The sequence below is a fragment of the Rhinoraja longicauda genome, chromosome 4, assembly GCF_053455715.1.
Source record: "Rhinoraja longicauda isolate Sanriku21f chromosome 4, sRhiLon1.1, whole genome shotgun sequence".
NCBI classification, from domain to species: domain Eukaryota; kingdom Metazoa; phylum Chordata; class Chondrichthyes; order Rajiformes; family Arhynchobatidae; genus Rhinoraja; species Rhinoraja longicauda.
Genome location: NC_135956.1, coordinates 31053183 through 31080220, shown reverse-complemented (window position 1 = coordinate 31080220; position 27038 = coordinate 31053183). Strand labels below are relative to the sequence as shown.

At 45.6% G+C, this 27038-nt stretch overlaps 2 protein-coding genes across 4 annotated transcripts in view; one reads left to right on the top strand and one right to left on the bottom strand.

The window, feature by feature from the left end:
• Window positions 1-27038, bottom strand: part of LOC144592671 (YTH domain-containing family protein 3-like) — a 199765-nt gene that overhangs the window by 32139 nt on the left and 140588 nt on the right. Inside the window, exons 1-2 of one of the 3 annotated variants that reach the window (XM_078397456.1) lie at window positions 1141-1482; window positions 849-873 (exon numbers count right to left, since the gene is read on the bottom strand). The exons of 1 other annotated variant lie outside the window; for it this stretch is intronic. In XM_078397456.1, the coding sequence (XP_078253582.1) occupies window positions 849-873; window positions 1141-1164 (49 nt within the window). In that variant the 5' untranslated portion in view covers window positions 1165-1482. Of the gene's footprint in view, window positions 1-848; window positions 874-1140; window positions 1483-27038 lie in introns of those variants that run through there. One more of the 3 variants, XM_078397457.1, reaches the window with a different exon arrangement.
• Window positions 24004-27038, top strand: part of ttpa (tocopherol (alpha) transfer protein) — a 37202-nt gene continuing 34167 nt past the window's right edge. The window contains exon 1 of the mRNA XM_078398570.1: window positions 24004-24209. Within this exon, the coding sequence (XP_078254696.1) occupies window positions 24006-24209 (204 nt within the window). The 5' untranslated portion in view covers window positions 24004-24005. The remainder of the gene's footprint in view (window positions 24210-27038) is intronic.

The following is a 27038-nucleotide window of genomic DNA, read 5'->3' as shown; positions in this document are numbered from 1 at the left end:
AAGTATGGAATCCCTAGGCTTCCTGTTTTTATTGTTGCTCGAGAGGACTTGAATTTAAAATGTTTTTAGGTTCCTAAAATACTTACAATAGTACCAGAATGAATTAGGTAGCTACTAAGTGAAACTTGCCATTGCTAAATTTGTTTTTCTTTTAAAGTAAATACTGCTGTCTTCAGTGTAAACAACAAACCATTGGGGTTACAAGCATTACCAGTGTAAATCAATATTATTTTAAAAAAGGAGAGAAAAAACTCAGCAAGTCAGGCAGCATTTGTGAAGAAAGAAACGGGGTTAAAGTTCAGGTCAACAACTCTTTGCCAGATGTGTCTGATAAAGAGTCACTGGTCTAAAGGGAGTGCAGTAATTCATTTATTGCCATTGGTGCTCCCCAGTCTGCTCAGTAATTCCAGCATATTTTGTTTCAGATTTCCAGTATCAGCAAAGTTTTGTTTACTTCAATATCTTAATTTCATTTTCAGAGCTAGAATCAAAGTAGATTAATTTTAACGGCCACAAACTAACACTTAAAAGATCAAACAACTAGATATAAACAGTAAAGCATGAACGCAAGACTAAATAATTATATTCATATGTCGTCAATGGAAGTAAACTGAAACTTGCGTCAGTGAATGTAATTAATTCTTGACAAATTGCCCCAAATTAGAAAATATGCTCTGCAATACGAACATTAAATGTAAATAATGCTTCAAACATAAATGAGCACTGAAATAAAAGCTGACGTTAGGAAAAGCTTCGAGTTAAAAACACTTTAGTAAAAGAAATAAACACAAACAAAAAGTAAAAACAGTCAATTTGTGAAAGTAACAATGAGTTCCGGACCAACTCACCTTTACTTCCCTGTCCTTTCGGTCTCTGATGTAGTATCGTGTTTAATAGAAAGCAAAAATGTAACAAAAAAAAACAACAAAAAAAAGAAAACACCCGTCAGTACCTTATGGAAATTCGAAATTCAATATCAAGTTATCTATTTTTTAAAGTAATAAATCAACCTTGTTGCAAGAGACTAAGCGACAGGATATGTCCAGGGCAGGCAGGGAGCGAGGGAACGAGTCGTGGCCTGCGAGGAGGCGGCGGACCGGACTCAAGCACTCACTCCCCAGCCAACAGCCAGCGCATTACCTGCTCCACGCTGGTCGCAGACATTCTTCATTAAACAACAGCGGGCAGGGGCTCGGCCTCGGCCTCAGGCTCCGCCGACTTTTAAAAAATATATCGTGCTCCCAGTGTGGATCGCGCAGCGGCCCAAGCCAGTGACGGTAGATACCAGGAGGCGGGGCGGGCGGTCTGTCTGTCGGCGACTTTCCTCTCGGGCCCGGCCTCTCGCTCCGGCGGCGGTGGTGGTGGTGGCGGCGGCTGGTGCCTGTGTGTACGTGTCTATAGATGTACGATCACTACTCCTCTCGCACACAATGGCGGAGCGCTCCTGCACCCACTTCCGCTCGCAGCCTCTGACCTTCCGGCATCTGACGTCAATGTGAGAAGGACAACCCGAGGAGCGAGAGGAGGAGAACTGGGCGCCGTGTGGTACTCCGGCCGAGGGCGGCGCAACGCAAGGAAGGCAGCCTCCCTCCACATACAGGCTGGACAGAGGTCCTGGTCCCAAACGTTGCCATCTGCTGGAAGGCAAGTGCAGTGAGAGAGGATGTTGCAGAACTCTCCTGGGAGAGAGAACTTCTACCATGTAAGAATACCATGAGGAGCTTTTTGTTATTAAGGCTTTTTGTTATTGCCAACAATGAACTTCATTCAAGTGTGAAGGTCGAAGACAGATACAAAATAAACTGGAGTAACTAGATGCAGGAAAAAATGTTCTCAATGTTGGGGGAGTCCAGAACCTAACAGTCTAAGAATAAAGGGGCGACCATTTAAAACTGAGATGTGAAAGAACTTCTTCGCCCAGAGAGTTGTGAATTTGTGGAATTCGCTGCCACAGAAGGCAGTAGAGGCCAATTCGCTGGATGAATTTAAGAGAGAGTTAGATAGAGCTCTCGGGGCTAGTGGAATCAAGGGAGATGGGGAGAAGGCCGGCACAGGTTACTGATTGTGGATCATCACAATGAATGGCGGTGCTGGCTCGGAGCCAAATGGCCTCCTGCCCCTATTTTCTATGTTTCTATGTAACTCAGCGGGTCAAACAGCATCTCTGGAGAAATGGTATAGGTGATGTTTGGGGTTGAGATTCAAAGGGAAACCAGAGGTATAGACAGTGATGTAGAGAGATATACAACAAATGAATGAAAGATATGCAAAAAAGTAAAGATGATAAAGCACACATGGCTGTGGCAGCAAGTCTGGGCTAAAATGTAGGCGTCGAGTTGGAGAGCTGGAGGAATCAGATTGGGTGCAGTGAGAGAGAATGTTGCAGAACTCATAGGAGAGAGAACTTCAAAGTAGGAATACCATGAGAAGATTTTGTTTAAGGCTTTTTTATTTCCAACAATGAATTTCATTTCAATTAGGGGCAAGAGATACCTACAACTCCGAAGACCTTTACGCCATGTCACAGTCGTAAAGAATAAACTTCGAAAAAAGACCACACACAAACAACTTGGTCTGAGCTGGAAATTCCTATCCAGTACATCTAACCAGACACTGGATTCCCGGAAACAAAGATCCGTCGCCCTGGATGAAAGCACCACGCATCGAGTGCGGTCTTTCGATCTAAGGGTTGATGTTTCAAGAGAATTACCTCGCAGGGTAGCAGCGGATATTTCCAAGAGAGTTATGGAGTGTTCGCTGAAAAAAGCATACTCTTTGTTCTGTGAAGAAAACCCATCATTGATGATCAGCTTCAGTGATTTCCACAAGCTTAAACCAAAAATCTTCAGACCCATGTCAGCTACAAAGCTGTTGCAGTGTCTGTGTGAATACTGCCAGTGATCTGTATATCTGGCCATCTGTTGAAGATTCTTCTTGGGAACCCACAACTTCTATCCTTTGTAAAGTCAGACATCCAGAGTTAGCTAATAAACACGAGCAATTTCGCTTTTTAGCAGAAGACATGTCAAAGATTAGAAAACGCCTTTCAAAATCTTTCCCATTTTTCTGAAGAACAGACTCCATCAACACAATTAATTTGCCTTTACTTACAAATGAATCCAAAGATACAATGTATTGTAATATATGTTTTTCTTACGTAACACGCGTCGCGGTGTCCACTCAGATGGATGCAGTATTCTACGACATGATAGGGTGAATGAAGTGGAAACGGTGTTTGCAATTTTATTGTTCCATGTGGTATTCATAAGCATAGAAAGGAATAAGAAATACGAGCACTTACTGTGCCAACCAGGTCCCTGGTGGACACCACGAAACAACCGTTACACAAAATCTATTTGTGTGTTCTGATGCCATTTTTGGAAACTTGCCATCAATATGCTATCTTTTCTTATATTTTTTTATTGATACTATGTTAGTCATAAACCCAATAAAGTGCTTGTCAACTTTTTTGAAGGAATTTGAAATTTGACCCCTTTGTCACATTATTTTGTGCCAGTATTGTAAAAATACACATATAAAAGGGCAGCATGGTGGCGCAGCGGTAAAGGTGCTGCCTTACAGTGAATGCAGCGCCGGAGACCCGGGTTCGATCCCGACTACGGGTGCTGCCTGTCCGGAGTTTGTACCTTCTCCCCGTGACCTGCGTGGGTTTTCTCTGAGATCTTCAGTTTCCTCCCACACTCCAAAGACGTACAGGTATGTAGGTTAATTGGCTTGGTAAATGTAAATATTGTCCCTAGTGGGTATAGGATAGTGTTAATGTACAAGGATCGCTAGCTGGCGAGGACCCGGTGGGCCGAAAGGGCCTGTTTCCATGCTGTATCTCTAAACTAAACAAAACTAAACTAAAACTAATCACAGAGTCTGAAGAAGGGTCTCGACCTGAAACGTCACCCATTCCTTCTCTCCCGAGATGCTGCCTGACCTGCTGAGTTACTCCAGCATTTTGTGAATAAACTAAAACTAATATACAATATAAAGAACAGTGGATTTCTTTACGTAGTGAAGAGGAATACTGCAGATGCTGGAGTCTTGAGTAAAACACAAAGTGCTGGAATGACTCAGCTTCCTAGGAAAACATGAATAGGTGATGATTTGGAAGAAACAGCCTCAGCCCAAATAATAAGGATGTATTATTATAATTACATAGGACCACGGTGAAACCAAATCTGGAGAATTAAGTATAATTTTGGCCTTATTACCTAAAGTGAGGTGAACTTGCTACTGAGGAAGAACAGAGAAGTTTCATCAGATTGCTTCCTGAGTTATCATATGATGAGTGTTTGACCACGCTGGGCCTCTGCTCACTGGAGTTTAAAGGATGAGGGGAGACATCAAAGAAACGTGCTAAACAGTGAAAGGCCTGGATAGAGTGGATGGAGAGAGGATGTCTCCACTGGTGGGAGTGTCTAGGACCATATATCAGAGCCTCAGACTAAAAGAATGTTTCTTTGGGAAGGAGAGGAAGAGGAATATTTGTAGTCAGAGTGTGGTGAATCTGTGGAATTCATTGCCACAGAAGGCTACGGAGGCCATCAATGGATATTTTTACAGCAGAGATAGATAGATTCTTGGTTAGTAAGGGGGTCAGGGGTGATGGGGAGAAGGCAGGAGGATGAGGTTAAGAGGGAAAGATAGATGAGCCATGATTGAATGGCGGAGTAGACTTGACGGGCCAAATGGCTTAATTCAGCACCTATCACTTATGAACGTATGAATGGCAGATCTGTTATATGAGGAGAAACCAAGTAAGCAAAAAAGGCACAAAGAGTTGTAGTAATTCAGTGGGTCAGGCAGCAGCTCTGGAGAACATGGATAGGTAACGTTTTGGGTCAGTACCTTTCATTAAATTGATTGTGGTGGGGAGGGGGAAAGAAAGCAGGAAGAGAGGAGATGCAGGCCAAAGCCTGGGAAGTAACAGGCTGAAACTGGTGAGAGGGATTTTTGATAGGTAGATGGTTGGCCAAAGGCCAGAGATGAAAAGAGAGAATGCGTGTAACATAAGGATTGAAGAGTTGTGAAATGTGAAGATAGAGGAAGGAATATAGGCGGAAGTGGGAGGGGGGGGAGATAAATATGTGTGTCCAGGTGGGGCAGGGGAGAATAGGTGGGGGGCCGCGGGGGAGGGGGGGGTCAGCAGGAAAAATAAGGGCGAGGTGGGGGAAGATGTGAGAGTTTAATAGGTTCCTAAAATTGGAGAATTCAGAGAATGTTCATGCCATTAGGTTGTAAGCTACCGAAGATGTATGAGGTGCCGTTCCTCCAGTTTGCATGTGACCTTGCTCTGGCAATGGATGAGACCCAGGACAGAAAGGACAGTGTGGGAATGGGAGGTGGAGTCAACATGAATAGAAACCAGGAGATCCAGAAAGTCTTGGCAGATCGACTGCAAGTGTTAGGTGAAACAGTTGCAGAGTTTATGCTTGGTCTCGTTGATGCACAGGAGGCCACTTCGGAAAAACGGATGCAGTCGGTGAGGTTAGAGGAGGTGCACGTGAACCTCTGTTTGTAAACCAGCATCTGCAGTTCCATATTTTTATTTTTTTATTTTTTATTTTTTTTAATTTTACACAAATTTACACAAGACACCAACAAACAGTACAGGACAGTACAGGACATATATACCCCCCTCCCCATCCCCTCGGCTCAAACCCCCCCCCCCCAAAAAAAACAAGTCTTTGTGCTCAAATGTTACATGTTAGCAAAAGCAGCATATAAATATAAATAAATGATTATGACTGTGTAGACAATATTTTCAATTAAAGGAAAAATCTTTAATAAAATCTATAAAAGGGTTCCAGGTCAGAACAAAGTTTCTGCGGGCCTTGCACTGTTTATACCTGATCTTTTCCAGGGATAAAAAGGAGAGCACCTCCTTTAACCACTGCAAAAAGGATGGAGCTTTTTTTGACTTCCAGTTAAAAAGAATAAGCCTGAGAGCAAGCAATGATGCAAATGCTAAAGCATTTGCTTGTAAATTTGTAAGCTTACAGTTTGGGGGTGGTATTCCAAAGAGAGCTGTGTGCAAATCAGGATTTATAGTCTGCAGATATGGGAGAATACCCCAAATATATTTCCCCAGTAACTGTTGAGAGAGGGACATGTCCAGAACATGTGTCCTACAGAGGCTGGGCTATGGCCACATCTAGGGCAGCCAGGATCTGTGATAGAAAAGATTCTGTCAAGTTTGTCTCTTGAATAATGAAGACGGTAAAGCACTTTAAATTGGATCAACCATGGCGTATACACAGCGACGAGGTGTGTATACGAATTAAGCTCTCTCGCCACGCCTCATCAGAAAGCTCTACACCCAGGTCCCTCTCCCATGCCATTTTTGTTTTGTCCCAGGTTATCTGTTTTAATTCCTGTATTAATGTGCAAATTGTTGAAACACATTTCCTGTCAAAGGGGTCAAGCTCCAGAATAGTGTCTAATTGGCTCTTAGTGGACAGATGAGGGAAACACTGTTTAGCAAAGCTATGTATTTGAAGATACCTAAAGAAATGAGTTCTGGGTATATTATGGTTTTCAGCAAGCGTTTCAAAGGAAGTGAACGTTCCGTCAGTAAACAAGTCACAAAAATATACCAGTCCATTCCTATGCCAATATGAAAATGCAGTGTGTCGCATGGAGGGTGTAACAAATTGATTATCTGCCGGAAAAAGCCTGCTGATACCTTTTAATCCAAAATATTTCCTGAACTGTAGCCATATTTTAAGCAAGGTTTTAACCACCGGGTTTGTCATTTGTATTTTATGATTATAAGGTAGCGAGCAGGTAATTATCGGTAGAGGATCAGATAAGAGTTCCATCCGTGCCCAGTCTGTGCCCTGTTTACTCTTATATGAATATGTCCAATGTAAAAGTTTTACAATATTTGCAGCCCAGTAGTAATAAATAAAGTTAGGCAACCCTAAACCACCCGCCTTCTTAGTATATTTTCTTCATCCTGGGATTTGAATTGTTCCAAATAAATGATGAGATTAGTCTATCTAATTGCTGAAAAGTTGTCCTAGGTATAAATATGGGGATCATTTGGCGAGTCTGGAGGCTTGCTCTTTGTTAAAGAAGTTTATTGCGGCAGCAATATTCGATTACAAAGTATAACAAACGAAATTACAGACAACCATTAAATCAAACTGTTCGCTTCGAAGTTCTCTTCCCACTGACTGGTTTTGGGCGCCAAAACCACCACCTCACCTAGCTGGCCAATCCGAAGGTTCGAAGCATGAGTACCTTCAGCGCTTCGTACTTGCCGTCTGCAGGAGGGGAGGTGATGAACTGCATCACCCGCGCGGACATCTCAGGCGGTAGGGCGCTGACCAGGTAATAATACTTTGTCTCGTCCACCGAGATGTTTCTTAGGTGGAACTGAGCTTCCGCATGGGCAAACCAAAGGTGGGGTTGATGTGCCCAAAACGGAGGAAGATGAACGCTGACCGCGTTTAGCTGCGGTACGCCGGGCATTGGAACCGAAGAAGGGGCGTCTTGTCCCTCCATGGTAGATGATTGGCTAGATCACGTCGGGGTCACCAATATGGCGAGTCTGGAGGCTTGTTCTTTGTTAAAGAAGTTTATTGCGGCAGCAATATTCGATTACAAAGTATAACAAACGAAATTACAGACAATCATTAAATCAAACTGTTCGCTTCGAAGTTATCTTCTCACTGACTGGTTTTGGGCGCCAAAACCACCACCTGACCTAGCTGGCCAATCCGAGGGTTCGACTCTCAGGACCAATCCCGATGGTCGCTACATGAACCCCCCCAGAACCCAAGGTACGGAATCTAGCAGGGAACCGGATTTCGCGACCAGAACGGGTAAGGAGAGGGGCTGCAGGAACCACAGGAGCAGGGGGTCCCGGATCAGGTGGAATTGCAGGAGGACGGCCCCGCCGAGGCGGCTGACCGACCAGGACAGGGCGGTCCTGATCCAAGTGTGCAGGTTTGAGCCTGGACACGGAGACGAGCTCACTCCTGCCCCCAACATCTAAGGTGAAGGTGACCGTCCCTTTACGCAACACTCGGGACGGTCCTTCATAGACCCTCTGCAACGGGGAACGATGGGCATCTCTACGCAGAAACACAAATTCACAGTCCTTCACGGCAGTCGGTTCATGCACCATGGGACACCCGTGACGTGAAGTAGGAACCGGAGCCAGGGAACCCACTCGCGCCCGGAGGGATGCTAAAACCGACGGAACCGAGGGCTGCTGACCAGAGGACTCCGGAAAGAAGTCCCCGGGCACTCTGAGTGGCGAGCCATATACCAGTTCCGCGGACGAAGTTCCGAGGTCCTGCTTAGGAGCAGTACGGATGCCCAAAAGGACCCAGGGGAGCTGGTCTACCCAGTCAGGGCCGTCTAGCCGTGCACTGAGGGCCGCCTTAAGTTGCCGGTGAAACCTTTCCACGAGCCCATTAGCCTGTGGGTGGTACGCCGTGGTCTGCTGCAACCGGGAACCGTACAGCTCCGCTAGCGTAGCCCAAAGGGTAGAGGTGAACTGGGGCCCCGGTCGGTGGTAATAATGGACGGAACACCGAAACGGGCCACCCAATGGAAGGCCAGGACCCGGGCACAAGAGGCGGCGGAGGTGTCGGACAACGGGAAAGCCTCCGGCCAACGGGTAAATCGGTTAACCACCGTGAGTAGGTGAGTGTAGCCCCTGGAGGAAGGCAAGGGCCCAACTAAATCAACGTGAATATGGAAAAAAACGGATCGCAGGGACCGCAAACTCCTGCACCGGAGGTTGGACATGCCGGTGAACTTTAGCGGTCTGGCAGGGAACACAGGAACGGGCCCAAGCGGCTACTTGCTTTCGCAGGCCATGCCACACAAACCTAGCGGCTACCAAGGCAGAGGTGGAGCGGATGGACGGGTGCGCCAGCCCATGAATGGCATCAAACACCCGGCGCTGAAGGGCAGCCGGCACCACCGGCCTAGGGCGGGGAAGGGAAACATCACACCAGACTTTTGTACCCGCAGGCCCGCAAGCCACTTGGGCCAACTTCAACCCCGAAGTGGTGGACTGGTATGCTGAGGCAGTGTCTGCCAGGCGCTGTGCCTCCGCAAGCTCCTGGAAATCCACCTCGCATTCCACCGCTGAAATTGGGGAAATGGCTGGCCGGGACAGGGCATCAGCAACGGCATTAAGCTTACCCGCGACGTGGCGAACATCGGTAGTAAACTCTGAGATGTCAGTCAGGTGCCGCTGCTGGCGGGCCAACCATGGGTCGGACACTTTCGAAAAAGCAAATGTCAACGGTTTGGGTCCGTAAAGGCCACAAATGGGCGGCCTTCTAAAAAATACCTAAAGTGGCGGACAGCTAAATAGAGAGCCAGAAGCTCTCGGTCAAAGGCGCTATACTTCAGCTCAGCCGTGTTAAGCTGTCGGCTGAAAAACGCCAAGGGTTGCCAACTGCCATCTACATGCTGTTCCAAAACCCCTCCCACCGCCACGTCCGACGCATCGACCGTTAGGGCTGTGGGGGCAGAGGTGCTTGGGTGGACGAGCATGGTGGCGTCTGCCAGAGCCACTTTAGCTTCCTTAAAGGCCATCTCAGCGGCCGTGGACCACTCCAACTCGACAAGTTTGCCTGCGAGACACTGGAAGAGTGGACGCATGACCCGTGCCGCTGCCGGGACGAACCTATGGTAGAAGTTCACCATGCCCACGAACTCCTGCAACCCCTTTACTGTGGTGGGTCGCGGGAAGGCACGAACAGCCTCCACTTTGTCAGGCAAAGGAGTGGCGCCGGCTGAGGTGATCCGGTGTCCTAAGAAATCAATAGAGTGGAGGCCAAATTGACACGGAGGGGTGGATGATGAGCCCGTGGTCTTGAAGCCGCTTGAACACAGTCTGCAAATGGACCAGGTTTTCCTGCTCCGAGCGACTGGCGACCAGGACATCATCCAAATAAATGAAAACCAAAGACAAATCCCGACCCACACGGTCCATAAGGCGCTGGAAAGCCGGTGCCGCATTTTTCAAACCGAAAGGCATACGCAACCATTCGAACAACCCGAACGGAGTGATCGTGGCAGTCTTTGGTATGTCTCCTGGACGCACAGGAATCTGGTGGTAGCCCCGCACCAAGTCAATTTTGGAGAACACTATGGCACCTTCCAGTCCAGACGAGAAATCCTGGATGTGCGGTATGGGATAGCGGTCTGCCGTGGTGATGGCGTTAAGGCGCCGGTAATGTCCACATGGTCTCCACCCCCCAGATGCTTTGGAGACCATATGCAACGGAGAGACCCACGGGCTGTCGGACCGACGGACAATGCCCATTTGTTCCATCTTCTGAAATTCTTCACGTGCTACCCTGAGTTTATCCGGCGGCAACCTCCCGGCCCGAGCGAAAACGGGGGGCCCCTTGGTGGGAATGTGATGGACAATGCCGTGCCTTGCAGAAGGGGCGTCGAAACGCTGAACAAGCAGCTCCGGAAACTCAGCCAGGACCTCAGCATACGGGTCGGAGGCCGCGACGACGGCCTGGACAGTCGGGCTGGGCGGGGTGGCCGGCGGTGGAGCAGCGGGCTCATCACTGCTGGCGGAGGGTCGAAGGCCTTTACCTCGGACATCGGGAACTGGCGAAAAGGCCCAGAGGAAATCTGCACCCAGGATCGCCTGACCGACTTCCGCGACGATAAACGACCATTCGTACGTGCGGGTGCCTAAAGCCAGAGACATTGCCCGCGTACCATACGTGCGGATGGGGCTACCGTTAATCGCGATGAGGGTAGGCCCTCTCTTACCCGATCGGGCTTCGAGGTCGGTCGGCGGTACGATGCTGACTATGGCTCCCGTGTCGACCAAAAATTCTGTGTCCGTGAATCGATCTCGGACGTAGAGGCGTCGGTTCTGGCCAATCGCAACCGCCTCTATGTACGATCGGCCGAGGCATTTCCCGAGAAGGTGCAAGGTGAGCGGCAGTTGCGGGCTTCTCCACCCATCTCAGATGATAATAACACCAGCCGCGCTTGTGCGGATCTTTTTGGCGGGGTTTTGGAGAAATGGCGGGAGTCGCGGCGCCATCTTGGTGCCGTTGCGGGCTGCCCGATGGAGCCGAGACCCTGTTGATCGAACTATGTTTTTTCGATTTGGACGCCATGAGCGCATCAGCTTTCTCCGCGTATGCCACGGGGTCCTTAAAAGAACAATCCGTGAGCATAAGCCTAACATCTTCTGGAAGTTGCTCTCGGAATGCCTGCTTGAACATGAGGCAATCCTTGTGCTCACCTGCCAGCGCCAACATTTCAGCCATGAGGGCGGACGGCAGCCGATCTCTGAGATCCGGTAGGTGCATAAGCCTCTCAGCTCGATCATGCCTACTGAATCCGAAGGTTCGAAGCATGAGTACCTTCAGCGCCTCGTACTTGCCGTCTGCAGGAGGGGAGGTGATGAACTGCATCACCCGCGCGTACGTCTCAGGCGGTAGGGCGCTGACCAGGTAATAATACTTTGTCTCGTCCACCGAGATGTTTCTTAGGTGGAACTGAGCTTCCGCATGGGCAAACCAAAGGTGGGGTTGATGTGCCCAAAACGGAGGAAGATGAACGCTGACCGCGTTTAGCTGCGGTACGCCGGGCGTTGGAACCGAAGAAGGGGCGTCTTGTCCCTCCATGGTAGATGATTGGCTAGATCACGTTGGGGTCACCAATATGGCGAGTCTGGAGGCTTGTTCTTTGTTAAAGAAGTTTATTGCGGCAGCAATATTCGATTACAAAGTATAACAAACGAAATTACAGACAACCATTAAATCAAACTGTTTGCTTCGAAGTTCTCTTCCCACTGACTGGTTTTGGGCGCCAAAACCACCACCTGACCTAGCTGGGCAATCCGAGGGTTCGACTCTCAGGACCAATCCCTATGGTCGCTACAATCATTTGAAAAAGATAAAGAAATCAAGGTGAAACCATCATTTTAACGATATTGATGCGGCCTACTAATGAGAGTGGTAGTGTTGACCACTTTTTGAAGTCCTGTGTTGTTCGTTCTAATAATGATTTAAAGTTATGGCTATATAAACCTCCCATAGTATGGGTAATATTAATTCCCAGATAAGTAAATACATTTTTCTCAAGTTTAAATGGGAAGCTGAAATAGTCGCCGTCAGTGTGATTGATTGGGAACAGCAAGCTCTTTGAGTAATTTATCTCATAACCTGACAGGCGGCCAAAAATCTCTAATATATGCAATAGCTTTGGTATGGAGTCAGTTGGATTGGATATAAATACCAGCAGATCGTCCGCGTACAGCGATACTTTATGAGATTTACCACTTCGAAAGATACCTCTGATACAATCTTCTGTCGTAAAAGCTATGGCAAGTGGTTCTATTGCCAAATCAAATAAGTAGGGAGAGGCTGCAGCCGGAAGTAGTCAGAGATTATATTGTTGGTCCGCACAGCTGCCATTGGTGCAAAATATAATATTTTAATCCATAACAAGAATGATGGGCCGAAGCCAAATCTTTTGAGAACAGCAAACAAATATTGCCATTCGACACAGTCGAATGCCTTCTCGGCGTCTAAAGAAATAATTACTTCCGATTGTTCTATGGTGTGAGGTGTATACAATACATTAAGTAGGCGCTGCATGTTATAGAACGACTGCCTGCCCCGGTATAAATCCAGTTTAGTCAGAGTAAATAACTTTGAAAACTACTGTTTCAAGACGGGTGGTTAAAATTTTTGTGAGGATTTTATAATCACAATTCAACGAGCTTATAGGGTGGTATGAACCACACAATAGTGGGTCTTTATCTTTTTTAAGTAGGACTGATATGGTTGCCTGCAACATTGTTTGAGGTAGTTTCTGTTGGCTAAAAATTTCCTGATACAACAATTTAAGTGTTGGAGCCAGTTTGATTGCAAATTCTTTGTATATTTCAATTGGGAAACCATCTAGTCCTGGGGCTTTGTTGCTCTGCATCGATTTAATTGCTTGTAATATTTCTTCAGTTGATATTTCCTTGTCAATTTGTGTCTGGTCCTCTGTAGTAATTTCTGGGATGTGTAGGCTGTCTAAGAAGGCAGGAATACCTGATAGATCACTGAGTGGTTCTGAAGCATAAAGGGAAAAATAAAACTGCTTAAACTGATCATTGATGGCGTCTGGATCAGTAGTCTTTACCCCCGGCGATGTTACAATTTCAGGAATAGTACTGGCGGCTGTGGACTGTCTGACCTGGTAAGCTAAATGTTTTCCTGCCTTTTCTCCGTGTTCATAGAAAATCTGCTTTGATTTGAAGATTAGTTGCTCTGTTTGTCTGGTGGATAAGTTGTCAAATTCCGTCTTAAGTAATAATTTCTCCTTGTAGAGTTCAGGTGTTGGCGAATTGGCATACAAACGGTTTATTTCCGCTATACTGTGGGACGATTCTGTCAGACGTTGTTTATATTTCTTCCTCTCATATGCTGTATATGAGATTATCTGACCTCAAAGGTAGGCTTTAAGAGCCCCCCAGATCATCGCTAAGTACATGTCCGGAGTATTATTAATTTCCATAAAGATGTCTATTTGTTGAGAAAGAAATCTTTTGAAAGACTCCCTAGATAGCAACAGAGGATCAATCCGCCAAGTGCGTCAAGGTCTAGGGCAGTCTAGGAAGCCTATATCTAGTTGCACAGGGCTGTGGTCAGAAATAGCAATACTGTTATACTGGCTCCCCTTGACCATAGAAAGGGTCCTACTATCTACAAGAAAAAAATCAATTCCTGAATAAGAATGGTGTACTGGGGAAAAAAAAGAATGTTGTTTTGTTTTTGGGTTATTTTTTCTCCAGGGGTCAAAAGGAGTATAGGATTCTATAAATGAATTAATAACAGCGCCAGAATTTGAGATTTTACTATTAGGTCTCAGGTTGGATATGTCCAGATAGGAATGTAATACACAGTTAAAATCCCCTCCTAATATTAGTTGGTGGTCATTGAAATTTGGGAGGGATGTTATGAAGCTAGAGAAGAATGATGGGTCATTCCAATTTGGTCCATATACATTGGCTAATGCCACCTGTGTGCCATATAGATTGCCTGTTACAACTTCATACCTTCCCCTGGGGTCGGTGATGGTCGACGATAGGGTAAATGGAATCCCCTTCCTGATTAAAATAGCTGTACCTCGTGATCTAAACTCATTTTTGGAGCTGAATATTTGACCTATCCAGGCTTTTTTCAGTTTCACATGTTCACTTGATCAGAGGTGAGTTTCCTGAAGGAAAATAGTATCAGATTTCAGAGATTTTAAGTGTGCAAAGACCCTGCTCCGCTTTACTGGATTATTAATTCCCTTTATATTCCAACTCGAGGAACGGATGTAGTCCTTATTTTTGTTGTCATCCATTTTTTACAAGATGGTAAGAAAGCAAAAAAAAACACACAATAAAGTCTCTACCTACCAACAAAAAACAGAGCCTTAAAAACCCCTGCTGATCTACCAGTCCCCTAGAGATGGCATCCCCCACTACCAGTGTAACACAGCAAATAACCATATAGAGAAAAAAACCCCTCTAACAATGAGCCCTAAACAGGGCGAACCATAATCTTATAAAGATTATATTACAATGAACTTACAATATTTCTAATTGGAAAATATGTGCAAGAACAACAGTTATCATAGCAGTCCCCTTATAAGTCCATAAATCTCAATCATCTGAATAATTTCCAACGCTAAGTGTCATTATAAAATATCAAATAAATATTTTTTAGATGGGTTAGTCATTTAGTCATTATTAAAGCACTTCTGTATTAAACAGTAAAGGCAACATTACACGTGAATTTGGGAATATGACTGTTGAATACTGAAATGTCAAACTCGAACCGTAGCTTTACCATATAACTCGACTCCTTGCCAGTTCGCTGCACTAGCTGCCAGCACTTGGCCATCAATGCCGGTTAGCCACTAACGCCGGTTAGCCGCCAGCACCAGTTAGCCATTAATACGAGTATGTCGATATCTCAATCTTAGGGCTTAAGATTCTTCCTGATGTAGTCCACTGCCTCCGACGAGTCTCCAAACCGCTTATCTTGGCCAGTCGACAACGAAATACGGAGAGTCGCAGGGTACAGAATTCCAACCTGTATGCCCTGGCAGGTCCAGAGTAGCCGCTTAGCTTCGGAGAAGGCCGCTCTCTTTTTAGCCACCGCTGCGGTGTAGTCCGGGAAAATGCTCACTCGCTTATCATTTAGGATCAGCGGGGCCAAGCGGGCAGCTTTTTGGAAGACTTCCCTTATCTCTTGGCAGTAATGAAACTTTACCACGATGACCCTCGGAGATTCTCCTGCGTTGGGTGGCGGCCGTAGGCTACGGTGGGCTCGGTCTAGAGTCGGAGTGAAGTCGAGGCTCAGTAGCTCCTGTAACATCTTAGCGATAGCATCTGCAGACCGCTGGACTCCGCCGGTCTCCAATCCCTCTTTTATCCCGACGATACGTGCATTGCACTGGCGTTGTCGCCCCTCCAGGTCGTCTAGTTTTAAGCGTAGCATGGCAACTTCTGACTTTAGTCGGTCCATTTCCCCCTGAAGTTTGGTCATCTTGTCAGAGTATGTATTCAGACCGCCCTCCCTCCAGCTCTTGTTTTGCCATGTCGTCCCTTAGAGAGTCGATTTTGGCATTCAAGTCTTTGGTACTTGAATATATTCGTGCCAAGATCCTGCTTTCGCTGTTTGTTATGGCAGCCATCACTTCAGACAAGTCGACAGACTCACTTTCTTGGGGCCCCGATGCTTTAGCGGCCTGGTCTTTGCCAGACTTGTCAGACTTTGTTTTGCCCATGGCATCTTCCACGCTGTCAATGTGCAAATGCAAGGTCACTAATTTGGTGTGCCTGCAGTTCAATAACGCGTATCTTAAACCCAAATCATCTGAGGTTAATTAAAAAAAAGTTATTAGTATAAAAAGTTTGCCCTGGGCAGGAGCTCAGTAAAGCATGTCCCTACATGTCACTGCTCAACAGCGTCCCCCCATATTTATACTAAGCAGGCTAACCCTCTAAACTAGAATTTAGAAGAATGAGAAGTTCCCCCATCAAAATATATAAAGTTCTAAAGAGGACTTGACTGGATTGGGTAGGGGAGGGATAGAGAGAGGGAATGCCGAGGCTACCTGAAGTGAGAGAAATCAATATTCATACCACTGGGCTGTCAGCTGCTGAAGCGAAATATGAGATGCTGGTCCTCCAATTTGCGTTTAGCCTCACTCTGACAATGGAGGAGACCTGGGACAGAAAGGTCTATGTAGGAATGGGAAGGGGAATTAAAGTGTCCAGCAACCGGGAGATCAGGTAGGTTCAGGCGGGCTGAGCGAAAGTGTTCCGTGAAACGATCGCCCAGTCCGCATTTGGTCTTGCCGATGTATAAGGGTCCACATCTTGAACAACAGGTACAGTGGAGGAGGTGCAAGTGAACATTGTCAGTGAATGATATTCCAGTTAGCAATGCATCTGATATAAACAGATTCATTATATCTATCCAGTTGGCTGCCGAGATCAAAACACCATGGCAACAGACAATACATTCCAAAATAATCCTAGCATGGGTGATACTATGAGGATTAAAAGAAAGTTGCGGCTCTTTAATATTATAAAAGGACCCTAAATCTAGTGGTTAAATTATTGGAATAGAACCACTCCTGCTGAAACGAATGATCCAGAAACACAAATTAAAGTCCCACCATGAGCAATACAAATTCCAGCAATTAATACTTTATAACATGTTTCTTTGTCCTGACTATCCCTCCTCCTTCTTTGCAAGTTGATAAATGTTCCGTTTTTCTGATGTAAGGTCATTTGTTTCTCTTTCCATAGCGACAGCCTCCCTTGCCAAGTATTTCCAGTATCTGTAGTTTTTTGTTTAGTGAGGGTTACCCACACAGCCCGGTTTTACCTTCTCCCCAAAATCCACAAACACAACAGACCCATAGTTTCTGCCTGTTCCTGTCCCACAGAAATGATTTCCACATACCTCAACTCCATCCTATCCCCCAGGTCCAATCTCTCCCGACCTATGTCCAAGGTACCTCACATGCCCTCCGTCTCTTTAATGACTTCTGCTTTCCGAGCCCCCACACCCTCATCTTTAATATGGATATTCAGTGACTCTACACCTCCATCAGGAAGGTTTAAAAGCCTTCTGTTTCTTCCTCACCCGCAGAACCATCCAATTTCCCTCTACTAACACTCTACTTCACCTAGCGGAGCTGGTCCTCAGCCTTAACAACATCTTCTTTGACTCCTCCCACTTCCTCCAAGTCCAAGGCATAGCTATGGGTACCCACATGGGGCCCAGTTATGCCTGCCTCTTTGCAGAGTATGTTGAACAATCCCTGTTCCAGGTGTACACTGGCCCTGTCCCCGAACTCTATCTCTGTTACATTGGTGACTGCATTGGTGCTGCCTCCTGCACCCATGTAGAACTCATGGACTTCATCAACTTCACCACCAATTTTCATCCTGCACTCAAATTTACTTGGACCATCTCTGACACCTCCCTCCCCTTTCTTGATCTCACAGCCGCCATCATAGGAAATAGACTATTGACTGACGTCTATTATAAACCCACCGACTCCCACGACTTTCTCGACTACACTTCTTCACACCCTGCTTCCTGCAAAGACTCTATCCCCTACTTCCAATTCCTCCGTCTATGCTGTATCTGTGCCCAAGATGAGATGTCCTCATTCTTTAGGGAACGGAGGTTCCTCTCTCCTATCATAGATGAGGCCCTCACTCATGTCTTCTCGGTGCCCAGCAGCGCCACCCTTGCTCCTCCTCCCCCTAGCCCCAACAGACACAGAGTCTTCCTAGTCCTTACCTTCCACCCCATCAGCCGTCGCATAACAACACATAATTTTCTGAAATTTCCCCCACCTACAAAGGGATCCCACCACTAGCTACATTTCCCCATCTCCACCCTTTCCGCCTTCCGCAGAGACCGTTCCCTCCGCAACTCCCTGGTTAGCGTAGGTTCACTAGGTTAATTCCCGGAATGGCGGGACTGTCGTATGTTGAAAGGCTGGAGCGATTGGGCTTGTATACACTGGAATTTAGAAGGATGAGGGGGGATCTTATTGAAACATATAAGATAATTAGGGGATTGGACACATTAGAGGCAGGAAACATGTTCCCAATGTTGGGGGAGTCCAGAACAAGGGGCCACAGTTTAAGAATAAGGGGTAGGCCATTTAGAACGGAGATGAGGAAGAACTTTTTCAGTCAGAGAGTGGTGAAGGTGTGCAATTCTCTGCCTCAGAAGGCAGTGGAGGCCAGTTCGTTGGATGCTTTCAAGAGAGAGCTGGATAGAGCTCTTAAGGATAGAGGAGTGAGGGGGTATGGGGAGAAGGCAGGAACGGGGTACTGATTGAGAGTGATCAGCCATGATCGCATTGAATGGCGGTGCTGGCTCGAAGGGCTGAATGGCCTACTCCTGCACCTATTGTCTATTGTCTATTGTCTATTGTTAACTCATCCCTTCCACCAAACCACCCCCTCCTCAGGTACCTTCCCTTGCAACCGCAGAAGATGCAACACCTGTCGCTATACCTCCTCCCTCGACTCTGTCCAGGGACCCCGAAAGTTCTTTCAGATTAGGCAGAGGTTCACTTGCACCTCCTCCAACCTCATCTACTGTATCCGTTTTTCAAGATGTGGACTCTTATACATCGGCGAGACCAAACGCAGACTGGGCGATCATTTCACGGAACACATTCGCTCAGCCTGCCTTAATCTACCTGATCTCCCGGTTGCTGGACACTTTAATTCTCCTTCCCATTCCCACACAGATCTTTCTGTCCTCGGTCTCCTCCATTGTCAGAGTGAGGCTAAATGCAAATTGGAGGAAAGCATTTCATATTTTGCTTGGGCAGCTTACAGCTGGTATGAATATTGATTTCTCTCACTTCAGGTAGCCCCGGCATTCCTTCTCTCTATCCCTCACCCACCCAATTCACACTACCTTCTCATTTTCACGCTACAAACAGCTAACAATAGCCTGTTTCCTTTATCATTGTAACCTTTCTGCATATCATTGTTCTTTATCTATCCACATCACCATCTATATCTCTCGTTTCCCTTATCCCTAACCAGTCTGAAGAAGGGTCTTGGCTCGAAACGTCACCCATTCCTTCCTTCCAGGGATGCTGCCTGTCCCGCTGAGTTACTCCAGCTTTTTATGCCTATCTTTGGTTTAAACCAGCATCTGATTCTTACACACTGACAAGTCACATGGATATTCATCCACAATTTTAAAAATACAGTGTCCTCCATAATATTTGGGACAAAGACCCATTATTTATTTATTTGCCTCTGTACTCCACAATTTGAGATTTGTAATAGAAAAAATCACATGTGGTTAAAGTTCTGTAAATCAAGCTCAGAACTGCTGCATCGTGACTAATTCATATGGATTTCCCACTAGGGTAATTTGGATGTGGACATCTTGAGCAGAACACCATCTGTCCCCATTCTGTATCAGCCATGTTCACCCAGCTGAACTCGTCTCAAAATTAACACATTATATTTTGATCTTTTTTCATTTCTTTAAATAAAAACCATTGCTATGGGAACATGCGTGGAGAAGTGTGTTCCCAGGAAAACCATCTGCATGTTCCCCAACCAGAAGCTTTGGATGTATTAGAAGCTCTGCAATCTTCTCAGGACTAAATCTCTGGCATTCAAGTCTGGCTATGCAGATTCATATAAGAAGTCCTTATACAACCTTGATAAGGCCATCAACTGAACCTTAATGAGCATAGGATTATTAAGATTCACTCACCTCAGAATGAGGAAACCTCCCTTCATTTTAATCCTAATCACCTTCCCCAAGGGAAAGGACATCACCCAGACGGCCATGAGTAGAAAGGGTGTGTTTTTTAAAGTTAGATGCGAACATCACTGTGTTCGCAACTACTGAGTGTATACACTGAGAAGGTATGACGAGTTTTTGTCCAGTTTTTGTTTCAGATATATTTCTATTCTGAATAAAGTTTATTTTTGAAATTAAAAAAAAAGAGACATCTGTCTTTAGAACTTTATATATTTTGATGGGGGCACTTCTCATTCTTCTAAATTCCAGAGTTTAGAGGGTTAGCCTGCTTAGTAGAAATATGGAACTACAGATGCTGGTTTACAAACAGAGGTTCACGTGCATCTCCTCTAACCTCACCGACTGCATCCGTTTTCTGAAGTGGCCTCCTGTACATCAGCGAGACCAAGTATAAACTCAGCAACTGTTTCCCTCCCCTACCCAATTCGCACTAGCTTCTCATTTTCACCCTACAAACAGCTAACAATGGCCTGTTTCCTTTATCATCGTAACTTTTTTGCATATCTTTCATTCATTGTTCTTTATCCCTCCACATCGCCATCTATATCTCTCATTTCCCCTATCCCTAACCAGTCTGAAGAAGGGTCTCGACCCGAAATGTCACCCATTCCTTCTCTCCAGAGATGCTGCCTGTCCTGCTGAGTTACTCCAGCTTTTTGTGTCTATCTAGGGTATAAATAATACCTGGTGGGTTTCTATGTTTTGTTCTTCTCAATGCCAAGTCCAGACTGAACTGTACAGAATAGATAGCCATAAATCATAAGGGGAGCGGTGACGAAGAGAGGACCAGGAACAGAGATTTGTGAGGATTGCACGGGATTGTTTTTCGGAGAGAAATTGTTAAAAGCCAAATTGGTGACGCAATCTCAAATGTTCAGAAAAATATTATTGCAACAATGTGTAGAAAGGAACTACAGATGCTGGTTGATACTGAAGATGGACATAAAATGGTGGAGTAACTCAGCGGGTTAGGCAGCACCTTTGGAGAAAAAGGACAGATGATGTTTTGGGTCGGAACCCTTTTGATTGCAACAATTATTACTACTATTACAACTGGTTAACATGATACCTAATGGTGTTTCATAAACTATTATATTTAACAGTGTGTTATTTGATACATTTAGGATGATGTAAACTCTAAAATTGTAGTAAGCATCAATTCAATTAATTTAGGGTGGAGTTGTGGAATGTTTAAAATCTTCACAATTAGGCAGATATTATGCAACTGATGCAGGAGACATCAAAACATGTGATGCAATAGAAGATGTATATATGTGAAATATAAGAAGCACATGGAATAGACCTAGCTGAGGATCTCAATGGATATTAATGAACCTCTGCAGTCCTACCGGTAGTGGACAATTAATTGATCAATGAGAGAAAATGGCTCCAAGACATTCCCAGATACAACAATGGCATGGCCCAGCAGAACACTAAAAGCGCTGGAGCAACCACAACAATGCTTATCCGGAAGTGCTGAATCAATGAGTTGTCTTGCTTTCCCCTGAAATCTCTATCACTGAGGCCAGTCTTCAGTCAATCTGTTAATATTGACAAATAGCCGAGAGCACTGGGTGTCGCAAAGGCTTACATCCAATCAAAATTGCAATTGTATTGCTGAAGACTTCTGCTCCAGAACCAATTACTATTCTAGCCTAGCTGCTGCAGTGCAATTACAACTCGGGCGTCTTCCTAATTATGGAAAATTGCCCCACTCGCCAAAAAAAAATAGACAAATACAATTACCCTAATTACCGCTCAACAGCAATGATGTGTAATTGAAGTGCTTTAAAGCAGCATTTGGTCACCAATAACTTGCTCACCCAAGTCTGTTTGGGTTCATCCAGGAATACTTGGCTCCAGACCTCAAATACCGTGTGGTTTCAAATGAGGACCAAAGAAATGAAGAGGGGAGGTGAGATTGACTCTCTTATCATCCAAAAACAAACATGCTGGAGAAAGCAGGCCAGCGAGCATCTGTGGAGGGCGGTACTGACACAACGGTAGAGTTGCTGCCTTACAGCACCCGGGTTCGATCCTGACTACAGGTGCTGTCTGTAAGGAGTTTGTACATTCTCGATCTGACCACGTGGGTTTTCTTCTCTCTCTTTTTGAAGCTCCCACATTCCAAAGACCGACAGTGTTGTAGGTAAATTGTCCCTAATGTCTCCGTTAGAACTAGTGTACGGGTGATCAAAGACCTATTTCCACGCTCTATCGCTAAAACTAAATGGACAGATAACATTTTAGGTCTAGACTCTTCTTCAGATTCATGGAATAGACAGGAGATAGATGGTCGAAAGAGTTGAGAGGACGGGGTGGGCAAGAATTGGCAAATCGACAGGCAGATGATTAACAAGGCTGGGGTTGATAAGTGGAGAACTCAGAAGAGTGAAAATGGTGGAATCTGATAAGAAAGGAAAGTAGAAAGTGAAATGGAGAACCAAAGGGAAGGATGGTAGTTCGAAGGGAAAGGTGGAGGGAAAGAAAATGGTGAAGCCGGATTAGAGACAGGTGGGTGATGAGCAGATGGAGGAGATGGAGAAGGAGAAAGGGACTGGATTGGAGAATGGCAAGAAAGGTGTAAGTAGATGTCGGATTGTCATCTGAAATTGGAAAATTCAAACTTCATGTTCATCAGTCTGATGAAGGTTCCACCCCAAAACATTGTCTGTCCATTTCCTTCACAGATGCTGCCTGATCCAGTGAGTCCCTCCAGCACTTAAAAAAAAATTAAAAAATCAAGATTCTAGCATCTGCAGTTCCTTTGTCTGCATGTTCATGTTGCTGGGCTGCAGGCTACCCAAGCAGAATTTGAGGTACTGTTCGTCGAGTTTGTGTACGGCTTCAGAGTGGAGGAGGCCAAGAACAGACAGGTCTGTGGGAAGTGGATGGGGAATTAAAGTGTCTTGCACACTAGGAGCTCCAGCTGGCCTTAATGGACAAAGCGTAAGTGTTTGGGAAATTGTTGCTTAATCTATGCTTAGTTTCTCCAATGTAGAGAAGGCTGCAAAAAAGCACCAAATGCAATAGGTTGGAGGAAGTGATGCTGGGGTCCCTGAATGGAGGTGAGGGAGGTAGTGTACCTTTGAATGAATGCTTATAAATGAATCATCTGTACATTACAGCTCCCAATTGGGATAATCTTGGTTTAGGAATGGAGGCAACTTTGGTTGAATGACTTTCGTATTAACCCAGCAACTTACTGCCATGGGCAGCTTGTTGAGGGCGAGGTGAAGTTGGGGGAACATTTTGGATTGATGATACCTGGTCTAGTGTGCACTGAGATAATATTTGTTGTGAACCCCATGTTTAGGGTCAAGGGTTGAGCGGATTGGCAAGACAAAGAATGACAGGCAATATTTGATTGGTTGCATTATGGGCTGGTTTGGAAATTCAAATGCTCAAACGAAGGAGATTGCAGAAAGTGGTGAATATCATCAACGACCAATACCACCCTGGCCATGCTCTCTTCTCCGTGTTTCCACTGGGAAGAAGTAGAGGAACTTAAGAGCTATTACCTCCAGTTTCAAGAACAGCTTCTTCCCATTAACCATCAGATGCTTGAATTACCCTGCACAACTCTAACCACAACCCTAGTTCAGCACCAAGCCACAAGTCTGAAGAAGGGTCTCAACCCACAACTTCACCCATTCCCTCTCTCCAGAAATGTTGCCTGTCTCACCGAGTTACTCTAGCGTGTTGTGTCTGTCTTTCGTCTATAACCAGCATCTGCAGTTCCTTCCTACACGCTGCATGGTGTATTTTGCTGAGAATAATTGAAAATGTATTGTACATTCGTTGCTGTTGTGTCTAATGTGCCTGCATCTCACTATTTCAATCTTTGTTATGAGTGCATCGGTGCTGTGTACAAAACAGATCTACTGTGTTTTAAACCAGCAACACTGAATGTTTAGATCGACACGATGAATATAATGCGAGCGTCGCATTGTTTTCTTGTGTATATATATATACATATATATATATTTGCGGGTAAAGTGAAAATCTTTATTTAAAAAACAAACACTCCCGACTCTTGAAATGAAGTTGGAACCGTGATTGGAGGATGCCAGTATAAAGTTTAGGCGTAACTTTAGATGTCATGGTGATGATCCCCGAGTGGGGGGGGGGGGGGGGGTCAGAGTGTTTGTTCTCAGTTGCAGAATGTCGGCAGCGTGCGGGCCGCAGGTAGACAACCCGGAGCAGAGCAGCGGCGAGGAAGACCAGCCCGACTCGGTGCAGCGCTCCGTCTCGCAGCTCCGGCTCCGAGCGCTGAAGCAGAGCCTCAACTGGCCACTCGGCTTGGAGGACGAGTTCCTGCTCAAGTTTCTCAGAGCCCGCGACTTCGACATCGACCTGGCGCTGAAGGTAGGGGTAATCGAATCGGACAAAAATCCGGGAGAGAGAGAGAGAGAGAGAGACGAGACAAGTCAGACTTGTGCAAAAGGACTCGGAAGAACGCATATCTGGCTGCGGAGAGAAGTCCAATCCCCCCTCGCAGTCCGACTTTCCGGTGATTCATTGGGGGTCTTTGGACCAGGGCAGTGAGCTGAAGGTAAACGCAACATTTGAAAAGGAAACAAGAAATGCTGGAAGCATTCAATGGGGGCCGGCAACGTTTCCTAGACAGAAAGCCGACGTTTCAGGAAGTTGACCTTTTCTTCGCAAATGGGAAGAGTTAGAGTAAAGTTGTATCGAACAAACAGAATAGCATGCATCCCAAGAGAGAGAGGTAAAATGCCACTGTGAAAGAGAGTGGTAAAGGCTGGTGAATGACTGGTGTCAAGTCAGTGCGGTTGCATGGAGGGTCAGTGGAAATGGGAGAGGGATTAAATTTGGATCCAGGGGAGGCAAAGAACATACCAGAGGGCAGAATAGTGAGGTATAAATCTAAAACAGCCTGCTTATCTGAAATTATTGAATTTGTGAGCCCTGAAGCCTTGATGTGAGGCGAGGTGATATTCTTCAAGCTTGTGTTGAGCTTTGATGGATGCTGAAGAGATCAGAATAAGAATGAGATGGAGTGTTAAGATGATGGGGCTCTGGAGGCTTGATTTCAACTATTTCAGATAGTTGATAATCAGCCATTGTGGATTGATATCATTTTCAGTTCATTCTCTCTCCTGTCCTGGCTTTTAAAATGTCATTTTTCTCTTGTCGGACATACCTTTTGATATTTGCTGGCCGCATCACCCTCTTTCTACCACCACTTGTACCACACTGTGACTTTTCTCTCTCTTCTCTCTGCTTCTTGCCCCCATCCCACAGGTTCTGCAACTTTGTTTTGTTTTTGTTTTGATGACAAATCATTGACCTAAACCATTAAACCTGTTTCTCTTTTCACAAATGTTGTCTGACCTGCTGAAAATTTCTGTCTTTACTGAAAGTGGAGCTCACTTTGCACATGAATGTGCAGGTTCACATTGACAGCCTTTCTTATTTTTCCATATACTCATCCACTAGAGGGCATTGCTAACAGGATCTCATGTCACAATATGACACCTGCTTTTATGGATTAAATGTACATAAAAGAAGGCATAAAATATAGTCCAGTTATAACCAAGGTCAGCTAATGCCTATTTACAAATTAAGTGCAAATTAAAATACATTAAGCAATGTACAATATCTTAAATGGTTTTAATGAAGCTCCATGCAACATTCATCCAGGTGAACCACAGGAGAAGTTGATCCAATCAGTGATGTTTTGCAATAATCAGATTCCTTGTGTGTTGTCTTGTGCAAATGCAGGATAATCCATTTCAAAATGGCAACCACAGACTTTGAGCTATTGTTTCTTTTGTTGTCCTTGTTGAAAACCCACAGTTGTGCAAAATCCAAATCTGTTCTGACACATCTGCCAATCAGTAATTTGACATATGTCTATTCTATAACTGCAAGATATTCTGGAATGTAATAAGAAATGTTCAACGCGTCCTGATTTCATCCTATCATTTTTTTCAATCCACGTTTTGCAGTCTGAACAGCTCTTTCCACCACACTGAACTGCCTGCATTGGAACTGTGTGCCTGTTTCAATCAGTCTTTTTACAAAAACTTGACAAATTCAGTGAATGGCTTCCATTGGCAATCACAAATATTATATTGTGTAAGAAGGAATTGCAGATGCTGGTTTAAACCAAAGATAGACACAAAAAGCTGGAGTAACTCAGCGGGACAGGCAGCATCTCTGGAGAGAAGGAATGGGTGACGTTTCGGGTCGAGACCCTTCTTCGGGCTGGTTAGGGCTAAGGGAAACAAGAGATATAGATGGTGATGTGCAGAGATACAGAACAATGAATGAAAGATATGCAAAAAAGTAATGATGATAAAGGAAATAGGCCATGTTAAGCTGTTTATAGGGTGAAAATGAGAAGCTAGTGCAAATTGGGTGGGGGAGATTCTTTAGGGAACCCTCATTCTTTTGGGAATGGTGTTCCCCTCTCCCTTCATAGATGAGGCCTTCACTTGTGTCTCCTCGGTATTCTGCAGCCTCACCCTTGCTCCCCCTCCCCTAGTCGCAACAGAGACAGAGCCCCCTAGTCCTTGCCTTTCACCCCATCAGCCGTCACAACACATAATCCTCTCAATTTCTGTCACCTCCAACGGGATCCAACCACTAGCCACATTTTCCCATCTCCACCCTTTTCCGCCTTCAGCAGAGACCATTCCCTCTGCAACTCCCTGTTTAACTCATCCCTTCCCACCCAAACAACCTCCTCCCCAGGTTCCTTCTCCTGCAACCGCAGAAGATGCAACACCTGTCGCTATACCTCCTCCCTCGACTCTGTCCAGGGACCCCCCGACAGTCCTTTCGGGTTAGGCAGAGGTTTCACTTGCACCTCCTCCAGCCTCATCTACTGTATCCGTTGTTCAAGATGTGGACTCTTATACATCGGCGAGACCAAACACAGACTGGGCGATCGATTCACGGAACACCTTCGCTCAGCCCGCGTGAACCAACCTGATCTCCCGGTTGCTGGACACTTTAATTCTCCTTCCCATTCCTTTACAGACCTTTTTGTTCTCGGTCTCCTCCATTGACAAAGTGAGGCTAAATGCAAATTGGAGGAACAGCTTCTCGTATTTCACGGCCATCTTACAGCCCAGTGGTATGAATATTGATTTCTCTCACTTCAGGTAGCCCCGGCATTCCTTCTCTCTCTATCCCTCCCCCACCAAATTCGACTAGCTTCTCATT